This window comes from Kazachstania africana, chromosome 3, assembly GCF_000304475.1.
Source record: "Kazachstania africana CBS 2517 chromosome 3, complete genome".
Classification (NCBI taxonomy): Eukaryota; Fungi; Ascomycota; class Saccharomycetes; order Saccharomycetales; family Saccharomycetaceae; genus Kazachstania; species Kazachstania africana.
The window spans coordinates 592095-618622 of NC_018942.1; the positions used below are offsets into that span (position 1 = coordinate 592095).

General features: G+C 34.5%; 12 protein-coding genes across 12 annotated transcripts; 6 read left to right on the top strand and 6 right to left on the bottom strand.

The window, feature by feature from the left end:
- Positions 1-221: 221 nt before the first annotated feature.
- Positions 222-1832, bottom strand: TPN1 (Tpn1p; the record flags this gene model as incomplete). The annotated part of the gene is made up of 1 exon (XM_003956376.1): positions 222-1832. One exon carries the CDS (start codon positions 1830-1832, stop codon positions 222-224), a length of 1611 nt encoding a protein of 536 aa, XP_003956425.1.
- Positions 1833-3107: 1275 nt separating this feature from the next.
- On the top strand, positions 3108-3785 carry KAFR0C02980 (C2H2-type zinc finger protein; the record flags this gene model as incomplete). Its single annotated transcript, XM_003956377.1, has 1 exon — positions 3108-3785. The coding sequence occupies one exon, from the start codon at positions 3108-3110 to the stop codon at positions 3783-3785; it is 678 nt and encodes a 225-aa protein (XP_003956426.1).
- Positions 3786-3857: 72 nt separating this feature from the next.
- MND1 (Mnd1p) lies at positions 3858-4478 on the bottom strand (the record flags this gene model as incomplete). The annotated part of the gene is made up of 1 exon (XM_003956378.1): positions 3858-4478. The coding sequence occupies one exon, from the start codon at positions 4476-4478 to the stop codon at positions 3858-3860; it is 621 nt and encodes a 206-aa protein (XP_003956427.1).
- A 554-nt stretch (positions 4479-5032) lies between these two features.
- GTS1 (Gts1p) lies at positions 5033-6226 on the top strand (the record flags this gene model as incomplete). Its single annotated transcript, XM_003956379.1, has 1 exon — positions 5033-6226. The coding sequence occupies one exon, from the start codon at positions 5033-5035 to the stop codon at positions 6224-6226; it is 1194 nt and encodes a 397-aa protein (XP_003956428.1).
- Positions 6227-6875: 649 nt separating this feature from the next.
- On the top strand, positions 6876-9248 carry ATG1 (serine/threonine protein kinase ATG1; the record flags this gene model as incomplete). Its single annotated transcript, XM_003956380.1, has 1 exon — positions 6876-9248. One exon carries the CDS (start codon positions 6876-6878, stop codon positions 9246-9248), a length of 2373 nt encoding a protein of 790 aa, XP_003956429.1.
- A 222-nt stretch (positions 9249-9470) lies between these two features.
- On the bottom strand, positions 9471-11027 carry TOS3 (serine/threonine protein kinase TOS3; the record flags this gene model as incomplete). Its single annotated transcript, XM_003956381.1, has 1 exon — positions 9471-11027. One exon carries the CDS (start codon positions 11025-11027, stop codon positions 9471-9473), a length of 1557 nt encoding a protein of 518 aa, XP_003956430.1.
- Positions 11028-13482: 2455 nt separating this feature from the next.
- MPT5 (Mpt5p) lies at positions 13483-15594 on the top strand (the record flags this gene model as incomplete). Its single annotated transcript, XM_003956382.1, has 1 exon — positions 13483-15594. One exon carries the CDS (start codon positions 13483-13485, stop codon positions 15592-15594), a length of 2112 nt encoding a protein of 703 aa, XP_003956431.1.
- Positions 15595-16163: 569 nt separating this feature from the next.
- On the bottom strand, positions 16164-17570 carry KAFR0C03040 (uncharacterized protein; the record flags this gene model as incomplete). The annotated part of the gene is made up of 1 exon (XM_003956383.1): positions 16164-17570. The coding sequence occupies one exon, from the start codon at positions 17568-17570 to the stop codon at positions 16164-16166; it is 1407 nt and encodes a 468-aa protein (XP_003956432.1).
- Positions 17571-17787: 217 nt separating this feature from the next.
- SAE2 (ssDNA endodeoxyribonuclease SAE2) lies at positions 17788-18882 on the bottom strand (the record flags this gene model as incomplete). Its single annotated transcript, XM_003956384.1, has 1 exon — positions 17788-18882. One exon carries the CDS (start codon positions 18880-18882, stop codon positions 17788-17790), a length of 1095 nt encoding a protein of 364 aa, XP_003956433.1.
- A 218-nt stretch (positions 18883-19100) lies between these two features.
- On the top strand, positions 19101-19811 carry BUD13 (Bud13p; the record flags this gene model as incomplete). The annotated part of the gene is made up of 1 exon (XM_003956385.1): positions 19101-19811. One exon carries the CDS (start codon positions 19101-19103, stop codon positions 19809-19811), a length of 711 nt encoding a protein of 236 aa, XP_003956434.1.
- Positions 19812-19889: 78 nt separating this feature from the next.
- On the bottom strand, positions 19890-24389 carry XRN1 (chromatin-binding exonuclease XRN1; the record flags this gene model as incomplete). The annotated part of the gene is made up of 1 exon (XM_003956386.1): positions 19890-24389. The coding sequence occupies one exon, from the start codon at positions 24387-24389 to the stop codon at positions 19890-19892; it is 4500 nt and encodes a 1499-aa protein (XP_003956435.1).
- Positions 24390-24954: 565 nt separating this feature from the next.
- NUP49 (FG-nucleoporin NUP49) lies at positions 24955-26442 on the top strand (the record flags this gene model as incomplete). The annotated part of the gene is made up of 1 exon (XM_003956387.1): positions 24955-26442. The coding sequence occupies one exon, from the start codon at positions 24955-24957 to the stop codon at positions 26440-26442; it is 1488 nt and encodes a 495-aa protein (XP_003956436.1).
- Positions 26443-26528: the final 86 nt, after the last annotated feature.

Genomic DNA, 26528 nt, shown 5'->3' on the forward strand with positions numbered 1-26528 from the left:
TTATATTGAATATCGATGTATACTAAAGCATTTACATACTAAACCAAGATGTTGTTGTTATTTTATAAACTCATTCCAATCACGGAGTATTCTCTATTTACTAACTTTTTTCACTGTGATCTTCTTCCCTCGCTCTTAGAGAATCATCGCCATATTTTTTCGCTTTTAAGCAGGCAAAAAACCAAATTCTGACAGTTGATTGGATGAGGAATCTGATACAACTACCTGCCAAATCTCTTCAGTTCGATGTATCTTAATGGTGGATACACAACACCACATATGCCCATGCAGAGCCACATGGCAATGTCACCACCGTACTCTCCAATCTTGCGTGCTACTGGGCCGATCCAATATACCTGTGCCATACCTACAACTACACCAACTATCCCAATTAAAAATGAGACAGTGGCAGCATATCCATGAGTTAACACTTCATAATCATCCCATTTGTCCCAATTGTATCTGTGTTTGTATTTCAAATGTTTTCTTTTCAAAAAATGTATGTTTGTAATCTCTTGTTCCACAACATCGGATTTCTTATCGTTGTGATGATGAGTCCTCACCACGGTGGTGACATGTTTGTCATTGTCTATCAGGGGAAACTCTTTAGTATATAAATGTAGGAAGTGTCTTCTGAATATCACATTTTCTTCAAATAATAGTATGAAGTACATACTAATCCAATAACCAATCATTGGTAGGAAATTTCCCAAAATTGTACTGAAATGATTACGACCAACGATTGCACAAATGAAATAGATAACTGTGACAGCCACTGACCAGAACCAACGCGGTATTCTAGCACAATGTAAGCTTGATAATTGTATAGAAAAGGCGGCTGAATATGTGTTAATAATATTATTAGAAATTAAACTCAGTAATAACACCACCACACAAAATTTACCAAACCCATTCCACCTTTGAAATCCAGCCCAAAGTAGACCACCCATCCCATGTCTATCGTACTGATCGTACCATGTGTCATTAGACATGGCCACAGCAGCCAATGACAATCCCAATATACCCACAAATGTTGTTGGTAAAAATGTACCAAAAAATGTTAGTAGGAAAACTTCATATTTGGGTGTATCTTCTGGAAATAGGATATAATAATCGGCAGTGATTGACCCCCATGTGGCGGTAATACTATAACATAGTGAAAAGAAACTTAACCAATTACCTTCTATAGTTTTTGATGCAATGTCATTATTTGTAAATTTATTCAGCAAATAAAATTTGTCACTAGAAGAGATGTACAATAGCATGAAACAAAGAAGAACAGGAAGTGAGAAGTAAGTTTCCACTTTTAATACGTGCTTGATACCAAAGACTGCCACAATAAATGAGGTCCAACTAACAATAATGATACCAATAGAAACTGGAACTTTATCGTCAGAAATTGCCGCTAACATTTCTCCTCCGACCACGGAGTTGACTACAGACCATCCCATAACGCCAATAATAGCTGCCAATGCAACAAACTTAACAAACCACCAACCGAATAAATACCTTGCGGTAACCATCTGTCTGCACCCAGATTGCGGACCCATTATTGAGCAATATGCAGCAACAAGACATCCGATGAACATGGAAATGATACCGCTCACGAGACTTTGTTTGAATGTAAGACTGTAAACAAGTGGACCCAAAAGAAAAGATGACATTGATGATAGCCCACCTGTAGCACTTAGCCACAAGCCTGAAACATGTAAAAATTGCTTCCGCCTAGTTCCTCGATGATAAGGCGATATTCTATCAATCCCTGTTGTTTCCACACCAAGGGAGTCTATACGCTCCGACACCCTTTTCATTAGCCGCAGCATGGTTGACATATCCTATAAAGCTGCTGGGTCTTTCTTGCTGTTGAGCTATATCAAGTGCTTTCTCATTCTCTGGAAGAGTTATCTAATATATAGAAAGTGAGTGCCTTACGTACTAGGAGAAAAAAAAATATGTAATTTCGATGATTCATCGTGCATAACTCATCGGAGACGATATAAGCATAAGTACAATCTTCACACGCAACGATCACCATGAAGGTGTATTTTATGCTAGTAGTTGTGCCCTGGCCTCGCAAATGCAGCGAAGATAGGATTTTGCCTTGTAGAGCCCGTTACAATACGCCCCGAAATGCCTTCATCATGTGCCGTTAGAAGATAAATTCAAAGAAACGTAACATTCAGGCCCATCTTTTTTCAATTTGCATTCATTCTTAACATGATAACGTTACCAAGATGCCTTTCCAGAGTATCGGTGGCGGTGATTCCGACAATGCTACGTGGACACATGAATTTCATTGTTATCAGAATTCAGAATTACTAATTAAAGAAAAGAAAAAAAAATGAGTCGTTTCTTTATTGATATTAGGTTTATTGAATGCCTCACCAGCGCTTTTTTCTACATGACAAACCAAGTTTAATCTGTCTGGACCTTGATGATATTTTGAAAAGCGGTTTTCTTTTTTCTTGTGCATATTCTTATTTCCGTGGGCACACTCACCGTGTTTTCTCAACGAGAACAAAAGTTTCACTGAACGAAAAGCTAAAAAAAAAGCAAAAGTTCGCAGTTGTTTACTAATATCTTATTCAAATTCTTTCTGTCCAATTTCCGAGACTATTGACGGTTGTACACGAACTTCTCAGCAGCCTTGACTTACATTTTTCATACATTACCCTTTTAGTGCGCTGCGGTTTCCTACGTACTTGAATTATTAAATGATTTTATTTTTGGTTTGGAAGCCCCAGGACAGTAAATACAAATAGATATGACCTAATGAAAGATTCTCAACCGACATATATAAAAAAGACGTTGATACTGAAAATCATTTTCTTTCTTTCTTGATCCTCGAAAAATATCAGAATAATAGTAACAGATCTCCAACAGATTAAGCAGCTAGCTAGTTCTTTCTTTCCTTTTCGACAGTATACGTTCTATCATCTTTTTTTTTCCTCATAATATTTATTTCATCAAGCTTAATCTTTCTTTCGCCATATCATTTCTTCATATTCTCGTCATTCATTATCTGTCAGTCAATTGATCCCACGTAACGTTTTATATTCTTTTCCCTATATTTATTGTTTATTTCATTTTCACTTCCCAATTATTCAATGTCAACGTACAAATTGAAAAATTTTGATGCTAGAAGCTCAAAGGCACAATCGAATTCTAGCGAATTTGATTTATTTAATTTGCCATTTTTCCTGAAAAGAAATGATACCATTGATGATTTTGAATTCTTTTCTAACCTAAGTAATATTCTTTTTCCTCAGCCTGCAACTTCATTGACAAACGCATCATCAACTTTACCAGCACAATATATGCCAACAATTGGCCCACCTCAATCTCAACAGAATCAGACTATTTATCAAAAAGCGGATGTTTTTGATGACTTTTTGAATTTAGAATCTATTCAAAATTCTAATTACAATTTCGAGAGCAATAAGGTAGCATTTTCGACTAATAAAATTAAGAAATTCATGAGTAAAGTACCAGAACCGATCCATAAAGTAACCAAAAATCCAAATCAAAAATTGAAACAACATGATACTGTTAGTACTGATGAACTACCAAGGACGAGGGGACGTAAACCATCTTTGGTTGATGATGGAACCAAAAAATTTGCATGTCAATACTGTCATCGTCGTTTTAGAAGGCAAGAACATATGAAACGCCATATCAGATCCTTACACATTGCAGAAAAACCTTACAGTTGTCAAATATGTAGTAAGGCCTTTAGCAGAAATGATAACTTAAAACAACATAGGAAAACGCATAAAATGCCATAATTAGCGGTGAATTGTTCTCCCAATAAGATAGTTTCTCTTGTAGAGAGATAAGCCAAGATTCAATCGAACCATTCATAGCTCCATAGGGATATTCAATTCATCGTGAAGTTTTGTATTTGGTATATTATATTTCCTTGCGATATGGTCAAGTATCAGTTCAATGTTATCATTATATTGATGAATCAACTTTTTAAGGTTTTCAATTCGATCCCTTTTATCATCGACTAGTTTCAAATTCTCTAAATTTTCTAGTTTAATCTTCTGTAAGTTTATTATTTGATTGCTTAATGATTTATGTAATTTAGAAAAGTCGTGATAGTTTTTAACAAGTTTTTCCTTTTCTTTGAACGCTTTTCTCTCCTTTTGATAAAGTAACAGTTTCTTCTTATTGGCATCAATACTTTCCCTTATGTCTATGACTTTTTTATTTGATTTATCAATTTCTTCCTTGATATTTAAGCGATTAAAGTTTCTATAAATGTAATAGATGTTTAGGTTACCACATTTGATGACACCAATCAAGTATTTTTCATATTCGCAAACAATTTCATCCAGTATTTGTTTCATCACGCTACTTTGTAACTTAATTGGGCATTTTTTCTCAAATTCCTTTTGGGTGAAATACGTGCTTGGTAATCCCTCAAGATACTTGATTATTTGTGCTGTTTTCTTGTCATTATCTTTACCGGCCATTGTTTTTAAACTTCTGCTCTGGTTTTATAGACATCTATATTTTTTTGTTTATTTTTTTCTTGCAGTCATGGTATAAATATGCTTTCAGATCTCGGCGGCTAAGTTTTACAGGGCGGTTAAGCTAATAATCTCAATATAGGCTTCCAATTGGAAGAATTCACAACGGCGAAGCTGTTAGAGGTATTATCCATGAAATAGTACCACTTCAAATTTATCAAGCACGTTAAAAACGCGGGACGTTCGTCCACTAAGGAAAGAAGGTTGTCAGTTAGGATTTTCTGGGAAAATATTCAAACCCGCTCCAATGAGCACAAAATTATAGTGTCAGAATTCATTAGATGAACCTTATAATATCATAAACTTCTCTTTTTACAGCTTATATAATTAGCTTTTTTCATTGATGTGAATTGCACCTAGGAGCGGGAAATCAGCGAAACGAGTGTATGAAAAAAAGGAGAGGGAAGTATAATCTTACAAGTTTCAATGTAAGACCATTATTTGATTACTAGTAAGTAGCTTTTTCTCATTGTCTAAGAAAATTATTTATAGCTATAATGAGATTTAGAAGTTCATCATCACGGTCAGCATACGATGATACGTTCAATTCAAGACCACGTAATCGCACAGATCAAAGTGTTGTCAACGAGTTAAAGGATTACGTCACATCATCGGATAATGGTAACAAATGCGCTGAATGTTCAAGTACATTTCCAACATGGTGTTCTGTTAACCTAGGTTGTTTTCTTTGCGGTAGATGTGCTTCTGTTCATAGAAAGATTTTAAACCATGAATTTTACGTATCTGATGTGAAATCGTTATCTATAGACACTTGGCATTATAAAGAGATTGATCATTTGAAAAAATTGGGAGGTAACAAAGGAAATAAAAAATTTTGGAACCCCAGAAATGAGCCTTTTCCTTATGATGCAGAAGATGATAAATCTATTGCAGAACAATTCGTCAGAAATAAGTACATTTTAGGGAAATATAAATATGACGAGGTTAAACCAGAGGATTTTGAAGGACTAAAGAGTCGTTCTCGTGCTAATAGTTGTGGCCATAGAAGATCCGGAAGATATGATGATCAAGAAGTCAGTGATGACGATCGATATGAAAGTGACTACAGAAGGCAAGTAAGACAATTAAAAGAAATGGGCTTCTCTGACAGCGAGAAAAACTTGAAAGCATTGAAGAAATCGAATGGGAATATGAATAGGGCAATTGACGTGTTGGGTAAAGAGGAGAACAGACAGTCTGTGAAAGAGACTGTTCCAAATCCAAGTCTACCAGCCAGGCCGTCCACAAGTGCTGGTCCACAACCTGCAATATTTGACGGTATGTCAGACATGGCTTCATTGCAACAGCAACAGCCAGTTATGACAGGTGCTGTTCAACAGTATCTTGATCCAGCCACAGGAATAATATACGTGGATCAAAATCAATATATAATGGCGCAGGCCCTACAACAAAACCAACAACAGGCACAGATGATGCAAATGCAACAGGCAGCCCTGCAACAGCAGCAACAAGCAATTCAGCAGCAATACCAGCAACAAGTAGCTCTACAACAACAGCAGGTACATAATCAACAAAAGAATGCCATTCTGGGGCTCTACCAAAGACCAGATCTATACACTACACCAGTTGAGATAACTGAATCAAATCCACAATATAAGCAACTGTTTCAACAACAACAACAGCAGCAACAACAATTCCAAAATCAATTTCAGAATCCTAACACGAGGTAAATTCATCCGACCGTCCTACGCTAACTCTCAGAATCCTAACCCTAATGTAATATATCCCTATATAAATTTTTGCAGGTTGTAATGTTATATACCTTCATACAATAAATAATTTTGGGTTTCCTGTTTTCCTTCCAACCCTATACTCTGCATACGAAAATCCGTGCACTTTAATATCAACCCTAATGTGCCACACATTTGTAACCCTATCTTTCACTGATAAAGGGTGTGCGAGAAAAGATTTTTACACGTAAACGGAATGTTAAATGCTGAGGCTCTTTCTAGGTAACCCTATATATCTCACATTTTTGACGTCCCTCACTTTATCTTTTGTCTCTTTAGTCACCCTCTCTCTTTTTTTTGGGCGGTTCTTTGGAATTGAAGAGTATATAAAAAGTTGATTTAATTTATAATCAGATACATTTGAGTAATAGGAACTTAGATATACAAGATATCTGGTTAGAAGAATCTAGAAAAAGAGGAAGCCTAAGATAAAGGCCGTCTTATTTTTGTTTTCTCTACTGATTTTGCAAATGCTTTAGTAAATAGTTTCTGAACTAATTAGATTTTTTTTGGCGAACAGCTTTATTACAGATAGAAGAATCTCTCTACTGGGGTTAAACGTACATAATGTCAGATAAAAGTAGTATTAATGATACTTTCAAGAGTCCAGATACCCATCAATCAAAAAGATGATGACGATGAAGGGCGTGTTGTGGCTAATAAAGTGATAGGGCAGGAGGCGAAGTACACAATAGAGAAGGAAATAGGGAAGGGCTCATTTGCAATAGTCTATATGGGTCATTTAACCACAAATAAGAATCAGAATGTGGCTATCAAAGCTGTGTCAAGGTCAAAGCTCAAGAATAAGAAGTTATTGGAGAATTTAGAGATTGAAATTGCAATATTGAAGAAAATTAAACATAATCATATTGTTAGTCTAATTGATTGTGAAAGAAACTCTGATTATTTCTATTTAATAATGGAATATTGTTCCTTGGGCGATTTGACTTTCTTGATAAAAAGACGTAAAGAATTGACTAATTATCATCCTTTATTGCAAAAAATTTTTGAAAGTTATCCATCGCCAAATGAGTATGGTCTTCATCATGCCTTTATTCTAAATTATTTACAACAATTAGCGTCAGCTTTGAAATTTCTAAGATCCAAAAATCTGATTCATAGAGATATAAAACCACAGAACCTTCTTCTATGCACGCCTCTAATTGGTTATACAGACGCCGACACATTTCATAAACTAGGATATGTGGGTATCTACAATTTGCCAATTTTGAAAATCGCAGATTTTGGATTTGCTAGATTTTTACCCAATAGTTCTATGGCTGAAACTCTTTGTGGATCCCCACTGTATATGGCGCCAGAAATTTTGAACTATCAAAAATATAATGCAAAGGCTGATTTATGGTCCGTTGGTACTGTATTATTCGAAATGTATTGTGGTAGACCTCCCTTTAAAGCGTCTAATCATTTGGAATTGTATAAAAAGATTAAGAGATCGAATGACGTTATACAATTTCCAGAACTTATAGCTAACGGTGATGACAAAGATCAAGAGGACTTAGAGATACGGGCATTGATTTCTAAATTATTGACTTTTGATCCAACAAACAGAATCACTTTTGATGAATTTTTCAACCATAAATTGGTTACAAAGGATTTATCTTATTACGAAATCAATAATGATAATTCAACAAGTGATCTAGAAACAAAATCCAAAAATATTGTGGAGAGTAATATGTTTATCTCCGAATATTTGAATAAACCTAAAAATGTGACTTCGACACAGGGAAAAATATCACTGCAAAACGATAAGAATACAATTCGTAAAGAGATATCAAATTTAGAGAAAGAGTACGTTGTTGTGGAAAAGAAAAGTGTAGAAGTAAATGAATTTGCCGATGAACTAGCAAATCAAATAAATAATCAACAGCAAAAGCAACAAAATGAAAATACCAACGTAGTGGCTAGTCGACCAAAATCAAGGAGAAGTTCATCGTCATCTTCAACAGCAACTAACCGTGCACCATCACTTGTTGATAGGAGGTTGTCCTTTTCATCACTAAATCCTTCAAATGCACTATCGCGTGCACTTGGGTTAGCATCTACTAGATTCTTTGGTAACGCTCATCAAAGTCAGCATTTAAATACACAGCTTAATGTTAATAATAATAGTAACACTTCGATATTTGATTCTCAAACTTTTAATGACCTGACTGAAAATATTATATTGAGAATAAATAATCCAGAATTCCGTGTTGAATCCAATAAAGATAGCATAATAATCCCTACGATAGAATCTTTAGCTGCAAAGGCATTTGTCATTTCTTCCTTTGCTGATACTAAATTCCAACAAATTATCCCACTGAATAAATTTAATGAGATTATTGAGAACTCGATTAATGAGCAGATCGATATAAATGACATGGTTTTATTTAAGGAAGCGGTAATTCTTCATTTGAAAGCTTTAGAATTCTTGAGCAGTTCTATGGAAGTTACGTCTAAATGGTGGTTTACAAATAAATTTAATGTTAATTACAATATTTCTTTACGACTAAATTTATTGATTCAATGGGTTAGGAGTAAATTCAACGATTGTTTGAATAAAGTAGAATTTTTAAAGAAACATTATGCTGTTGCTCATGAAAACGAAAGTTATCATTACAGTGAGGAGACAGAAATTTTCTTGGAAAAGTTACTGTATGATAGAGCTTTAGAAATAGCCAAGATGGCTGCTAACTTAGAATTGAATCATTCTGATTTGAATAATTGTGAAATATCATATGCAACAGCATTATGGATGTTGGAGGCTACTTTAGATAGTGGTGATAATGATGGGAATGAGAGTGTGTTAGATCAAAATGATAAAATGATTATTCTGAAATATATTGATAGTATTGCTAATAGATTGAAAGTTTTACGAACGAAAATGAATAATGGCGGTAACAATGTCAATAACAGTGGTACAGGTTATAATGAAGATACCGCCCTTATTGATTACTATTGATTAATATTCTGGCTGGAATAAGAACCAAAAAAATAATTTTTGTCAAAAAAAAAAAAAATTGGAAATTTACTTATAATTGATTAGTATATGTATAAATTATATAACTTGGGCAGGGAATACATGAAAAATTAGGACAAATATAAATGTGTTAATCTTAGTGATGTATTATTGCCAGCAATAATACCGATGTTTATAAAGTTGATAAATAATATTATTTATTTTTTATATTGATGCTATACCTTTATTGATAAATTCACTTGTTACATTACCATTCATTTCTAATGAATCAGTTTGATTTGAATTTTTAACAATTCTAGTCCTTCTTCTATTACTGTTTGTGATTTCAAATACCAATTCTTCGCCATCATCGTCATCATAATCCGAAGAATCGTAGTTATTATTTGCATCACAATCAGAAGATGGATATGATAATGTGAGTTTTGGCTGTGGGAAAGATGGAGCAGTGCCAGTTGATGGCAACATTGAGGCTATGAAACTTGGAATATTTTTTATTGATAATGAGCTTTCATTATTTGGTGAATAAAGGATTGATTTATCATCCGCATAATTTAATTTGCTTGATGATGGCGTCATTATTAAATTTTTAGTTGATGCGAAATTTGAAGCTGCAATATTCTTAAAGATACTATTATCGGACTCAAAATTTGACATTGCAAAGTTTTCCACATAAAAACTATCTAATGATGCAAATGATGAATTAATCGGTAGGTCTATTATGTTGAGGTTATTGGTTGTATTTGCATTTGTAGTATAATTGTTGAACGTACCATTGATTTGTTCTATATCGGTGATGCACAATTGTGGAGGTTGTATTGATAAGCTTGTTGTATCAGTGAGGAATGGATGTAATAGAATTTGTTCTGTATTAAATCTTTTCAATGGATTTTTTGTTAATAAGTTTGATAATAAATTTTTGCTCAATTCGTATTCTTTCATTGTTGATAAGTTATAACAAGTGTTAAAAGTTGGAAATTGAAGATCGTCATTTATTATTATATTGAATAATTCTAGTTCGTGTTTAGAATTAAATGGTAATTTACCAAAAATGAGGCAATATAAGGTTACACCTAATGACCACGTATCGATCATGTAGAAGATATCATTATTTCTTACGTTAATTTTGAATTTTGAATAGAACTCTGTACAACCTAGACAAATCTCCGGAGAGAAGAATAAAGGTGTTCCTACCGTCATATAGATATCATTTAGATTGACAGTTTCATAATCTAGTATCATTGAAATGCTAAAATCTGAGATTTTGATGGTGCCGTCATCGGAAATTAATAAATTTGAAGGTTTAATGTCTCTATGGATAATATTTAAACAATGCAAATAACTTAGACCTGATGTTATGTCTTTTAAAATTTCTTTACACCTTTGGAAGGAAAATTGGCCTGGACCAATTGAGTTATTTGCAGTTGTTACATTTGGATACCAAACTATTTCTCCCAAGGGACAATATTCCAATACTAGATAAATCTTTTTAGAATGATGATCATTTAAAATCTCGAATAATTTAATTAAATTATTATGTTGATTATTTATCTTTCGTAAAATTTTAATTTCATTATTTGGTAAAACTTTATTTACTATCTTTAATGCAATAGTTTGATTGGAGAATAAATTTTTACCAAGTTTAACTTTACTGTGAGTGCCAACACCTAATTCATTATTAACTTCATAATTATTTAAAATTTGTATCTTTGTTGTCGGATTATACGATAATTTAACCTTACTACACTCTTTTATCAGTGTCATTGCAACTGCTGTATTATGTTCTATAATGATATTTACAGTAATGTGGCAAAATTCGAACAAAAGTGATTCAATTTAAAATGATCAATATTTTTCAACTATGATTTGAACTATTTTTGTTTATATATAGAGATGCAAGGAAGGAATTGAATGACAGAGATGACAAGTGGAAGTTGCAGAAAAAGGAAAGATTCGCAATCATTGCGATATCATGCAACGTTAGCTAGCAATTATCCTCTGAAAGTGAGAAACATGGTGGGACCTGTTTCGATTTTGTCGAGATGCTGCTACCGTTATTGTATGCAAGATTTCTGGCTCGAGCAGACTTGCCTGTTGGGCACGCCCCTCGAGGACGAAGGCTAAGAAATGAGGGGAGAAGGAGGACCGAGAAGTTTGTTTTTTTTTCTTTTTTTTGCTGTTTGGGAAATCAGGAAAAAAAAATTGAGCACGTGCGATGCCCGGAGTAAGGAGGCACGTGATAAGTTCTTATTTCCATGGATATTTGGTGAAACTCAATCTGAGTTATACGACGGAAGATGGTTGAATTGCTTACAGGATGGGGCTTCATCAGCGAGATTAAGAAATTAAGATTATTAATCTATATATGGAAGATGTTTCCATTTAGGGAAAATACCGAAAATGGGATGAGAAGGGAGAAGTCCGAAGATGGTGCCTGGGTGATATCCCCCGCTACTAGTTTTTCAATTTCAGAAAAGTGTAACCCTCCCCCCAACCGAGGAAAAAAAAAAGGTGACCAACTCAACAGTACATGTACATTTTCGTTACTATGGAAACCGCTCTTTTTACTTCTCTTTTTTTTTTGTGCGTTCTTCTTTCCGCATTTGACGTATTATTTCGAGAAGGAGTTCTTATTACCCGGGATATGATCCGATATATGTGTAGGGTATTATTTTACAAATGGGGCAGTTTATATATATATATATAGATGAAACATTCCCATTCAAAGGTGAGGTTGCTTAAGTCTGCTGTATATACCTTAGTATGTCAAATGCGATTCTGAAAGAAATGGACATACACATATATTCTTTTTTTTTTTTGCATTGTTATGGCTCCTGTTTCTTGTCCTAACTATATCTCGTTCTCAACAAGGGTAATGAAAAAAGAAATTCAAAGCAGCGAGAGGGAAAAACAGATGTAGGTACTGAGCGTTTCATAAGTAATTGCTTGATTTTTTTCCCTCTCGTCCTCCTTTCTCCTCTCAATTAAGACGTATTAGCCGATTTCTGTGAAAGAATTCTGATAGGTTGAACTAGATCATAAGTACACCAACAGCATGATAGTATGTATCACCATGTATCTAAGACTTTACCATTTGCTTATTGTTGGATAGTAGCTAGGGTATCCACGTCTCGAACCCTACATCATTTTGCAACGAGAAGTTAGCCCTCATCCGCCCAACCCTAAACCAATTTTTCTTCTGGTTACGAAGATGAGAGAGATGATGTCTCCCCTCTGCGCGGTTTTCTGACATGACATTTTCTTTTTTTTTTTGTTCCGTTTTTCTGATTCTCGGCCACTGTGGGAAAAGACACAGAAGAATCCGCAGCCAGTAATTCTATTTCTATCATTTCTTCTTTTCCTCGCCATAGAAAATTAATTTAACGTATGGTCTCCCATCCCTTCCTCTATGGACATTTCTCTGGATCAGTCAATGATCCGTATATTATTTTTTCCGCTGTTTCATGGCTTTGATCTCGGGTAACTGAATGTGGAATACTCGACTCAATATGGCTTTCTCTCTCTTTCTCTCCCTCGGGGTGGCCTATAGCTACGCTGTGCTGTGTGCTGCTGCTGCTGTCGTGTTCGTATTTGTCGTTGCGTCGTTTGATGATGATATTGGAAGAATCGGTAGACAATCAATCAATCAATCAATCAATCCTCTCAATCGTTGGTTGATGAGGCCCTTCCTCTTTCTTTTTCTGCAAAAAAATTGCTGCAGTTTTGCCCATATTTTACCATTCAAAAAAAAACAAAAAAAAATAACTCAATCCTCGATGAAACAGAATTTATTTTCTCAAGCCATCCCATACTGATGATGATGATACTTTGAAATTTCACAGTCTCTATTTTTTCTTCTTAGGCTTCTTTTGATTTCTCTCGGTTTTTTTTTTCTTTTGCCCTGTTTTTTACTAATGAGATCAATCCTAAAAACTTTTCTTACTCTTTTCATCTTATTCTTTTAAAACTCGTATTCGATAGGGAAATCATACACTTAATTATTATAATTATTTCTAATTCCCACTACTGCTATTTCAACTGATAATATTAAAAATCTAAAAAAAAGTCTTTTTTAAAACCATCCAAATTCAATAATACTAACAATACCATTACTTTCTTTTCCTCTCTTCTTTTCTTTCTATAGAATAACTACTATTCTCAAACTAATACTAATACTACACAAGCCTCTAATTCAAGTAGACCTCCTTCTAACTCAATCATGCCATATAATCATCAACCACAATTATCTGTAAACTCAATTCAATCATTGGTGGAGCCAATAACTCCTCCTCCATTAGGTCAAATGAATAATAAGAGAAATCATCAAAAAGCTCATTCTTTAGATTTGTCAGGTTTTAATGATTTCATATCTTCAACTGCTAATCAAATTAATGGTAATTTACCTCTAATTAATGAATTTGATCTAAATTTTAATAATAGTGATGATTCCACTACTGTTACTACTACCACCAATTCATCGTCCCTCTTTCAATCAAAAAATTCTCATTCTTCAAGAAATGGTAATAATAGTACACATACTGCTACGAATAGTACTAGTAGTACTAATAGCTCAATCATGGAAATCACTTCAATGCCTTTGGAAGAATTAGACTACATCAAGTTAGCAACAGATCAATTCGGTTGTCGTTTCCTACAAAAGAAATTGGAATCAAATTCAATTACTGAATCAAATTTAGTTAGAGATTTAATGTACGAACAAATTAAACCTTTCTTTTTAAATTTAGTATTAGATCCCTTCGGTAACTACCTCATTCAAAAATTATGTGAGTATCTTACTACTGATGAGAAGACTTTTTTAATCAATTCCATTTATCCTCACGTCTTTAGAATCTCAATTAATCAATACGGTACAAGATCCCTACAAAAAATTATTGATACTGTGGATAATGAGACTCAAATTGATCTCATAGTAAAAGGTTTCTCACAAGAATTCACTTCCATCGATCAAGTCGTAACATTAATTAATGATTTGAACGGTAATCATGTCATTCAAAAATGTATCTTCAAATTCCCATCTTCAAAATTCGATTTTATCATCAATGCAATCATTGAAAAAAATAATATTATAGCAATCTCAACCCATAAGCATGGCTGTTGCGTCTTACAAAAATTATTGAGTGTCTGTACTTTACAACAAATCTTTAAAATCTCTTTAAAGATTATTCAATTCTTATCAGGTTTAATGAACGATCAATTTGGTAATTATATCATTCAATTCCTATTAGATATTAAAGAATTGGATTTCTATTTTTTGATTGAGATCTTTAACACTCTTTTAGTCAATGATATTTGTCAATTATCATGTCTGAAATTTTCATCAAATGTCATTGAAAAATATATTAAAAAATTGTTCAGAATAATCCAAGACACAATTAATGGTAACATTTTACCAAATATGAATGATGATATCATTAATAATTTGATGCGTATTATTTTAAACATTATAGAATTCTTTACCATCAATTTAAATATCTTAATTAGAGATAATTATGGTAATTACGCTTTACAAACTTTATTAGACGTGAAAAATTATTCTTTGTTACTAGAATATCCACAATCAAATACAACAGCGAAGAATCCAAATTTAATCAATTTTACCACTGAATTTAGTTTGAAAATTGGTAATTTGGTAATGTTAACTAAAGAATTATTACCAAGTATTAAAACTACTTCTTACGCTAAGAAAATTAAATTAAAGGTTAAAGCTTTCTCCGATGTTACAGGTTTGAATTTTAATAATGACATTAAAAATGGCAGACCAACTTCAAGTAATGACAACAGACAACAACAACAGCAACAGCAACAGCAACAGCAACAAAATAAACATCATCAACGTCATTTTTCTCTACCTGCAAATGCTTACTACAGAAGAAATAGTAACGCAATGAATGCAGCTCCAACAATTCATCAATCAATGAGCAATTTCTTAGGTTCAAATAATATTACACCAGTAAATAATAACGATAATAACAATTATTTGACATCAATGCAGAATTTGTATCAACAACCTTCATTAACTCCATCGTCCCAATCTTTCATAAATAACCAGCCTACATCATCCAATGTATTACAGCAGCAGCAACAACAACAGCAACAACAGCAACAGCCGTTACTTTACATGAACGATACAGCAAACCTATTTCAAAATAATCCATCGCCACTTCATATGATAAACACTAATGATATAATGAACACCGTAAACTATAGTAATGTAACTAGCCAAAGAATTGTAAGTAATCCGTTCCCGCAAAACCAGCCAAATTATAACATTAATAACTTTTCCAAAAATAGAAGTTTTGGATTCAAATAAAAATGACAAGCTCAATTTTCAATTTTTAAGAATCTATTATCATCTAACTAATTGTACTTTAGGATTTCAAATCAGAAATCAAAAATTTCAAAAAAAAAATTTACTATTATAACCTACATATTTTAAACTTATTAAAAACTGAAAAGGCGTAAAGTTTGCATAAAATTTAAAATAAAAAAAAGAATACAAAAATTTAATTAAAATTTATAAAATTTATCATTGTTCCCATAATGATGTTGTAAAATTTTCATATTATTATGTCCATTCACTTACCTACATTCCATTATTACATGTCCACTCATTCATTTATACATTCATTCCATTTTTTTAAAAAAATAATCAGTAATGTCCATTCGCTACCAATGAATTGAACTTTTTATCAAATTTCCATTCAATAACAAAAATAAAAAAAAAACTTTCAAAGAATGTATTTAGTTTTGTTTTTGCTCTCCTCCTATATGATTAAGAACTTAAACTTTAGTTTTGAATTATTACATTTTATACATATATATACCACATGTTTATTTCTTTAAAGATAAATTAAGGATATTGTCTTTTATCCAAGAATTCTATTCCAGATCAAAAATAACAGTAAGGATATTTGATAGTTCTGTCTCTTTACTTAATGTGACACTAACCCTGTATTTAGAGTTTATGTTTCTGAAATTTGAAATGATTTCAATTGTATCGCCATCAACATTTAAACCTTTCATTTCTTTACTATTAGAAGGCCTTATAAATTCAATATTGAAGATAGAATATTCAGATAATTCTGTATCAAGTGAGATGAAATCATTCATATTCCCAATTGGATAGCAATTGGTTATCATATCTTGAGAACTTTTATCATCTACATTAAAAATCGAAAAAATTTCAAAGTCTCTAGTATACTTCTTACCGTAACAGATGTACTTACCATCTGGAGACGTAGAGAATAGTTCTGTATCCTTTGTATAGTTGATGATCTTAGTTTTAAGCACAGTCACTTTTTGTCGTTGATCATCTGCTAAAAATGGATCGGTCTTGTATAGACATTGGCTATCGCTCTCTTTTTTCAATGCTGATACATATAGTGAACCATCTTTCGCTGATAGTAAGGATACAATCGATGTTACATGTAGTACATTTTCCAAAGTATAAAACCTCTTCTTCTTTATTTTGGAGTTTTTAATAGGAAGGCAGTGTATGGTGCCGTCAGAGGAACCGGCATACAATTGAGTAGGTCGTTCTCGGGACGTGAACACCTCCAAGCATGTTATTTGAGCCTTTCCCAGTTTATATTCAGTGAATAATTCGGTATTATTCCAAAAGCAGAGTGATATTTTATTATCTACTGAAAATGCAATGCGATTAATTAATGAAATGGAATTCTTGGTATACGAATTACAAAAAAAAATCCTTGGAGTTAAAGTTTCTTCATCAAGAACATTATCAATTTGACAAAAAATACCTTTGCAGGTAATTGTCTCATCAAAATAATGAATGTATAATACGTTACTCTCCCAAAATACCTTCGGAGTTAGCATTCTCAGGTTATTGACACCAAAAACAGAAAGAGGATTCCAGTCCATTAGTATTGAACCATCAGAACTCACTTTGAGTATTTCACCATTATCTAAGATCAACAGTTGTATTTCATCATTGAGTGTCACACAGGATAGGATCTTCCGACGAAACAGCTCAGCGTGTAAATTAAGATTTATGGGAAAAATAACCTTAGACAATCTCATAACACTTGATGCAGCTCTTTCTAAGTGGTCATTAACGAGCCTTAATTTCTCTGTATCCTCATTGTTCCATAGTGCTTTGTAATATTTGGGAATCTCTTTATCCCAATAGTCAGCGATCTCATCCTTCTGGGAAATTTCAACTTTCTGTCTCTTTGCTTCACCTTTCGAAGCAGCATTTACAGGGAAGTACCTCTTACGTACGATATCAAAATAGAACCCTGGTAGTTCAGGTGGGTCAGAAGGCATACCTTGTCCATTCTTATATCTTCTAACTTTACAGAGAGAAGCAGAGAAGACTTTGAATTTGATTTTTTATTTTTTTCTCGATGGGGTCAATGTTTACATTTCTGGTACTAAACAATAATATATGCAAAAATGATAAATAAAGCATCGATTTTACATGTCACTTATTGAACGCTTATAGAGGCGTATATTTTCATATATATGCAATCAGCAGATGCAGTTATCTCCTTACAAATATTTGCAGGTCCTCGTTGCACCAGGCAAGAATGTCATCATCCACCATTTTGTTCAAATCATCTTTCTTAAAAATATATTCACGTTTTTCTAAAGGAAGATCTTTATTGACAGCTGCCAAAAACCTATGTCTTGTTTTTTCGTATAGTATTTGCCGAGATCTCTCCTTGTCGTCAGCTCTCTCTTGGGTTGAAGGGAAATCTAGCCTACCAAAACCAGGCGGGGATTTCGATCTTTGCCTCAAATTTTCAAATTCTTCGTTGAAATAATTGCCATTTTCCATATCTTTAACATTACGATTATTATTATGCCATTCGTTTGGACTGCCTACCTTTGAATAAAATCCTTCAATTTTCATGGTATTTTTCCTATAAGTTGTGTAAGCCTCATTGGGTTTGAAATCTTCCAAAATCCATGGTTTTGATGTCCATGGATTAGTATTAAAATCGCATGTTTTTGATTTAAGAGGCTTGTTTTCTTGATCTGTTCTAAGCGCCTTCTTGCCGTTCAAGTTAATAGGTTTTAATTTCTTGCATTGCGTTCCATCAGAACGATCCACACCAGCATCCATACACGCCCTCTTTTTAGAATGAGAAAGATTATGCCGTATACTGTCTTTATCAGTGATATCACTGACAGTGTTGGGTCGTGCTTCTCCGTAAGTCTTGTTACGCCCTCTCTCATCATTATTATCTACTATGCTTTTCAAAGGCGAACTGAATCCTGTAGTAACATTGTCTGCACCACAACCTATTTTTAGCGGGCTTTGAGACGTAGGATCTGCTGAGTCCAACTGTGTCAATATGAAGTCTTCACTATCTGCCTCCATCTCGCTGTCTGAACAGATACTATCTTTATCACCACGTATTCGGTCGTTTATACGATCAGATTTGAGAAACGGCCCAATTTCAATGGTATGGCTACCTTTTCTCTCCCCATGTCGGCAATCTTCACGTTCCAAGCAGGAGAGCTTCAAATTGTTTATCTTTTCTTCGAGTAACATTGTGACATCATGCTGGACTGTGAGCAATTCAGCTATATTCAAATGGAGCAACTCCTGCAATTGTGACTTTAAATGCATACCGTTGTGTTCTGCACGCAGACAGTCCTCGTTTTCACGTGCAATTCTGGATGCCAATGGCACCTCGAGCTATCCATCGATCTTCTAAAATGTTAATTTGACGTAAATCGAATCTTCGCGTTCACTAAGTTCCCGCATGTTAAACAAGAAAACTAATTTGAAGATGAGCTAAATTGATATCATTAAGACTATTGGACGAAATCGTTAAAAGGGCATAAATGTCATTGCATAGCTATCTATCAAAAACTTATGGATCAACAGTATCCAGAAAGAAGAAGAATAATAAGGAGAGAGAGACTTCAAAAGGCACTTCTTTACAGATAACTGAGAACAATACGGAAGTACAACAGATATCAAATCCTACAACAAACCCTCCCGCTAAAGGTTTGTGGAAGGATGTACGAACAAATGAGGTATTCTCACTACCTAAGGTAGAGGGGGACAATACTGTGTCTACAGATGAGGAGAAGAGTGTATTCAAACCGAAGGGTAATGAAACTGTACACAGAGATGAGAAGGGTCATAAATTAACCTCTGAACAACTTAAATCTAAGGAAAAGGAGCAGGATCTGAGGGTGCAAATAAAAAAAAGGTATCTACAGAGGTTGAATGCTGGCGAGTTACAGTTATATTTGAAGGAAAACAATACTACTCTGGAATCCTTACTCCGATCTAGGGGCAATCCGTATATATCAAGTGAGGATCCTCAAGAGTCTTTCAATACAAAGTCCAAGCCGGAAAACAATTTGTCCCTCCTGAATAGGAAACTTTACAATGGTATATCGCCGGAAAATAGATTTGATATAAAACCAGGTTATAGATGGGATGGTGTAGATAGATCTAACGGTTTCGAAGAAAAATGGTTTCGAAAGAGAAATGAGATTGAAGAAAAGAAAATTCAAAAAGCGACTTCACAGAATGATTACTAGTCAGTTCGCTAACTAACATATTTATTTAGGTATATATCGGTTAATAAGAAATCACATAGCATCAAGGTAAACTACAACTTATTTTTTTGGTTCAGCGGAAGCTTTGGTTTCGGCTCTCCTCTTCAAAATAGTTTTCTTTGGCCTCTGGGATTTATTCTGTTCTGCATCACTTTTAAAAATTTGCTTTAACTCAGCACTGGCCTTCTTGTTAACAACTACATGACCGTTTTGATGGGGAAGCTGAGGGTGAGGATGTGCGTGCGAGTGCTGTTGGTGGTGTTGTTGGGGATGTTGCATTGGTCCAGCATAAAAACTTTGTGGTGGTAATAGAGGTTGTCCATTCATAACTTGAGGACTCATCTGCATGTTTGGTGGATAGCCGGCTCCTAATGGCACCCCGTTAACAAAACCTGGTGGTGCACTGTAAGGTAAACTTGCAGGGTTAACAACACCATTATTCATAGTTGGTACCACGTTCTGTTGTCCATTGGAGACCATTTGATTGTCATTTGAATCAAATTGATGCATGACTGCATTTACAACAGAGTTGACCACATTCTGATTTGGTAAAGGTAGATTGGCATCTGCGTTTTCTCCACCGGATTTCTTAAGTAGTGTTTCTCTCTCTTGGGTCGCAGCAGGTTCTTTCTGTCCTCCATCAGCTGGTTTTTCACCCGTCTTCTTGATAATATTCAACAAATCATGTGCTGCTTGCTTTCTCATAGTGGCAACTTCCTGTTGTTTTTGCTTTCGTTGGATCATATTAACATTTCTAGCAGCGACAGATTTTGTACCGGATTTCTTCCCTTCTAGCAACTTCTTAGAAGCCTTAGAATGGTAAACAAATTGTCTATCGGTAACATTAAGCAAGAATGAGGAATCAAGTCCCAAACCTCTCTTAGTTCTTAACCTGCCACCAAAAGTATTACCGGAAACTATTTCATGATCAAATAGAACTTGAACTGACAGACTCAACCCCAAAGTGGTGTAGCCGACAACTGTACCCTTTGAAAACAATGGGACCTTACCTGAATCTTGGATGTAGACAACACGGTCACCTAAATTGAATCTTTGTGTACGTAATAAACCGAAGGAAACTCTTGGATTCAAAATGGCGTCTCTTGGAACTTTAGTTAATTGCTTAGTTTCACTGTTTTCCCTTCCCGACGAGTGAACTTCAATGAAATCTTCAACTGCACGGATAGAGCCCTTAGTCAAGGAGTCACTTTCGTTTGATACAATAACGAAATTTTCTTCAGAGAATTTCAGCCAATCTTTAATTTCTTGCAGTTTCTTCATAGCAACTTCAGTAGAAATACCAGGGAATAGTTCTTGTAGGCTTGGAATACCATTTCCTGTTCTAGATAGACCGCGGAAAAATTCTGGGAATCTTGATCTGTATTCTCTGATCAAGTTAATTGTCAAATTGGAATACTCCCATCCCTTTGGATTTCTTCTTGCATAACCTAGAACTTTTTGTTGCTTATTTTCATACTTAACGGGAATACCAACATTAACATGTTTGCCATTTGCATCATCAATCAAAAACTTAGATGTTATTCTGGACAAAAACAGTTTATTCAAGTCTAATTTCTTGGCAGCAACGTATGATGGAATATAATGAACTAATTTATTATCTATCTCTAATCTTTCTTTACCAATAGTTGGTTCATTCTTAGAGAACGTCTTCTTGACGGTGATCTTTAGTCTACTTTCACTACTGTAACCATCGATTGTGGTATCACCACCGTAGGCATAGTCACCGAGGAAAATAACACGAGAGCCCTCTGGAAATTCTTGGCTAATAGGAACTGGAGCTCTTTCCCTATATCTTTCATCTTTGTTTGAAATAGTTTCAACCATCAGTTGCAATGGATAATGATCCGGTGTTTCTGCATAAGTTTTAACGTATGCACCTTCTGGAGTTCTCATTAGACCAGTAACTGGAAGGACTTTAACAATTGCCTTTATATCATTTAGGATCACTGCTTTTTGCTTGCCATAATTTCGTAACATCGATCTTTTCAATGATTCAAAGTTCTTTTTATCTTGAATATCGCATGTTCTTTCAATAATCTTAAAGTGCTTTTTACCCTTTTCATTAACAAATTCCTTACCTTCGAATAAAACATTTTCATCAAATACAGAAACTAATTTTGATTCTCTAAGATATGGCCATCTGGTGTAAACGATTTTGTTCATATATCTCTTGGACAATTCTTCTAAAGTTAAATTGTTCTCACTATAAATATCCTCAATGTGTAGACACATCGACTGTTGTCTGGAGGCTTGTTGAAACACTAAACTTTCATTGTACTCTAATTGATATTTGAAAGGTAATGTTTGCAATGTTGGGAAACCGGCCAATAATTCTGTACCTTGTTTTGCACCAGGTAACAAACCGTAATGGAAACTTAGTCCGTCCATTGATTTCGGAATGTATTCTCTTTCAACACAATGGTTATTCTCGAGATCAGAAAAGATACCGGATAATGGACTTTTGTACAAATTATCAACCTGAGGGCTAAAAATGAATTTCAAGTCTGTACCAAATTGATTTCTTACCTTTTCTTCTGGAGATAGCTTAGATAGTAAAGGTTTCATTGCATCTACTAACCGATTTTCATCAACAAAGGTTAAAAGTACAACAGCTTCCCAATCAGCAGTCTTACCATTTTTATCAAGTTTTACCTGAGATGGGTAAAAATCTAGAATTGGAGAGTTGGTATCGTACATTAATGGTCTAAATGCAGCTGGGATCAAGTTTTTGGATCTTTCTGGTAAGACTGCCATAAGTTGCTCAAATGGAGTGAAAGGCCTGCCCTTGTCAAATTTAATGATTTGATCTAAACCTTTTTCAAGATCAGAAATACGAGGAGCATAGTGATCACGATAGTACCATCCCCAGGATGGACATCCTCTATAATAGTAATAAAGAACCCACTGTAGACCTTCAACATAATTTTTGGCTAATGTAGTGACAGTTTCGGAGTCATTTTGGGCAAAGCCTAATTTATCTTTATAATATTCTTGCTTCCAATTTTGGAATTTTTCATTATATAAAGTTTGTTCCCTTTCCAACTCTTCAGCATCTTCAACAAGAACAGCTTGCTGATATCTTTTTATCACTCTTCTGATAGCTCCAACACGTTCGTTATGTTCTTCATCTGTTTCGCTGGGATTGATACCATCAATATCCAATTTTAGAGAATAAGTGTCCTTAGACTTTGAATGCACAATAAATACCCCTAAATCGTGAGCAAATTCTTTCAAAAATGCCAAATTTTCAGCAACATTGAATTCACTCTTATCATCATTCAGTAACAAAGTAGGAATTTGATCATCTGGCAAATCTGATGGGAATTTTTCATTAGCAAGGTGCATAATCCAAGGTTTAACTTTGCCCACTATTTTCTTTTGTTGTTTCAATAATAATTTCTTACCACTACGAGCTCTTTTTCTTTCACCTTCTAAGGAAATATTTTCTAATTGTTGATTGAACCATTCAACATCAATATCATTTTTTTCGAAATTCATTAATTCAAATTGTGAAAGGTAATTCAACCAGACGCGTAGCCTTTCCAAATTGATTTGACCATTTTCATTGATGTAGCCATCTAAATGGAGAAGAGCTTCTTTGAAAGTTTGTAAAAGTACAGGGAAAGCACCTTTATTCAAATGTAAGTCGGGCAAATTTGGAAGGAAATCGTTACCAATAACGAACATGACTAGTATGAAATCGTCAAGAATCCTTTCAAAATCGTAATCGAATTTCAAATCATCGGCAATTTCATTAAATTCTAATTCCATATACTCTCTCAATAGAGATAAATGCAAAAGATAGAAGTTTTGATGCTCAAGAGGAGCCGGTTTACTACTTCTTCTACCAAAAACAACTTCTTCTCTTAATAACGCAAAATGTGGAGCGTGTGTGGAGAGACCCAACATTATCAAATCAGCATCTAACCCATAAATACAATGCCTAGTGTTATTGTTATAATCTTTTTGGGATCTAATGTTTCTGATAAAGTCCATTATCTTGTGTTCACCTTCACCAGGAACTTCATGACCAGAGAAGATAACATCAACTTCTCTCCATTTGGAATCGTTAGAGATTTTGTCATGAATGAAATACTTTAAATTTTTGGTCAGTTTAGCCATAAATTCTGTACCTGGCGTAATAGCATTAGAATCGAATGGTTCACCTTTAGGAATTTCTTCCCCCTTTTCAATAGCCTTCTTTAAAGCCGCTTCTGCATCCATGGCAGTTCTAAATCTACGAGACCTTTGCTGGTTCATCTTGGCACGTGGGGCCACACCATCGATTGCCATATAAAATACTTTCTTGGGTTTAATAGTGTGAAAAAGGTGATCAATATAGGTGAAAATTTTGGCAAATACTTCCTCTTCAGTCATTCTTTTCGTTACGTCATCATCATTACCGTGTGTACATGTATGCAGAATCGAGTTCATATCCAAATACAGGTTATCAAACTCTGGAATCTGTGCTCCTTCAATCAATTGCGATATCATCGGCCATCTTTCACTGATGTACCTGAAAAATTTTGGAATACCCATTACTGTATAATCTTAGATGCTATATTAAAATACAATAAAATGTTCTTTTTTGGATTGAATAAAACAAAACAACCAGTCGTAATTGATAATCGTGGTCAGTATGTAATAGGGTTACCAATAGAAGCTTAATCTATACTTTGAACTATGACTATTAACAAATAGCAAAAGTTCTTGTTGTTTGTTTTTTGACTAAATTTGCTGGTTTCGGTGGCAACTTAGCAGAGAGAGCCGGGTAATGTCATTTTCGCAGACATCAAAAAATTTCATGAAATACAAAGAAATGTTGATGTTTGAATGATTTGGAAGGCAGGAGAGACATTGCTCTGTGAGGTGCCAGGATATAGGATAACCTAAGACAGTTGAGAGTGAAACGATACTTTGAGTCTAATATTGGTTAGAAGTCTAGATAACAAATCACGGAACACGACAGGCATAAAAGTTTTACAAAAATCTAGGTCTGAGTAGAAGTGGATAGAGATTTAAATCATAAAGGTGGATCGGTCAATTGAAGTAACTATATTAAATAATGTTTAATCCGGTTAAACCCAACACCTCTGCAAATTCTATGTTTGGTCAAAATGCTGGTACCGCAAATACTAACACACAATTTGGCGGATTTGGCACAGGTTTTGGAAACAAGACTAATACTACAGGGTTCGGCTCCAATACTAGCACGCTAGGAGGTACCAATAATGCTGCCCCTGCAGGTGGACTCTTTGGTAGTCAAAATACTGCTGCTTCAGCAGCCCCAGGCGGTGGTCTATTTGGTGCACAGAATACTGCTGCTTCAGCACCTGGAGGTGGTTTATTCGGTCAAAATAAACCAACCACTACTGCTTCGACAGGCCTATTCGGCCAAAATACCACTAATGCTACCGGTACCACAGGCGCTGGATTGTTCGGTAATAAGTCTGCTACTGGTACCGCCCCTGGCGGTGGTTTATTTGGTCAAAGCAATACTGCAACTGGTACATCGATGAATGCTGGTGGTAGCCTATTTGGCAGTAATAACACTACCACTACAGGTGGTTTATTTGGCTCTACTAATACAAACACCCCCGGTGCAACTACTTCTACTACAGGGACCGGCCTGTTCGGCGCCAAACCAGCAGCTACCGGAGGGCTTTTTGGTCAAAGTAATACAAATACTGGTGCCACAACTACGGGAGGACTTTTCGGTTCAAAACCTGCAGGATCTTTATTCGGTAGTAGCAATAATGCAACGCAACCTAGTTCTTTAGGTGGTACCACTGGTGGTGGCCTTTTCGGTAACACTGGCTCTTCAACCCTATTTGGCGGAAGTAATCAGGCACAAACTACAACGGGGGGACTATTTGGCTCGACACAACCACAATTACAACAACAACAGCAGCAACAATCTGCATTACAATCTATTTCACAACTTCCAATAACTCCAATGACCAAAATTAGTGATTTACCAGTGCAATTACGTCAAGAAATTGAACAATTAGATCAATACATACAAAGACAAGTTCAACTTTCACAACACTTAAGAGCTGGTACAAATGAACATATAGAATTAATCCAGTCGATTCCACGTGATACATCCTACCTGCTGAACACACAATCTATAACGAATCAATCATTACAAAAGGATTTGAAAAAAGTTTTGAAAGTCAAGAGCTTAACTGATCAAAATATCTCAGATTCACAAACATTCTCAATTATCCTACAACAATTGCTCACCCCCGGAAGCAAAATTTCATCGTTGGAACTGGACAAATTCTTCCAAAATAAAATACAAATTTATCAAAATAAACTGGATGATTATTCAAATGTCTTGAATGACATTGAAAGTGCAATTAATGGTATAAATAATGATATATTTGGTACAACTTCCCCATTAGAAAATACTGCATTGAATAAAAGTTTAAAATCGGCTTCTCATGATTTTTCTGAAATCTATGCCTTGAAAACAGGTTTACACTCCATTATTTCGACTGTGATTGAGGAATTTAGTTTATTCATGGATACTGCACAACGTATTGCAGAATTGCATCAGAAAATTAGAGAAGCTACTAGCGCAAATTAGGAAAAACTATCAATACCTTTCCATCTCTTTGTATTTGTAGAATATGTAATATGTATATTTATGGAATATATTTAACTAATTGGTCT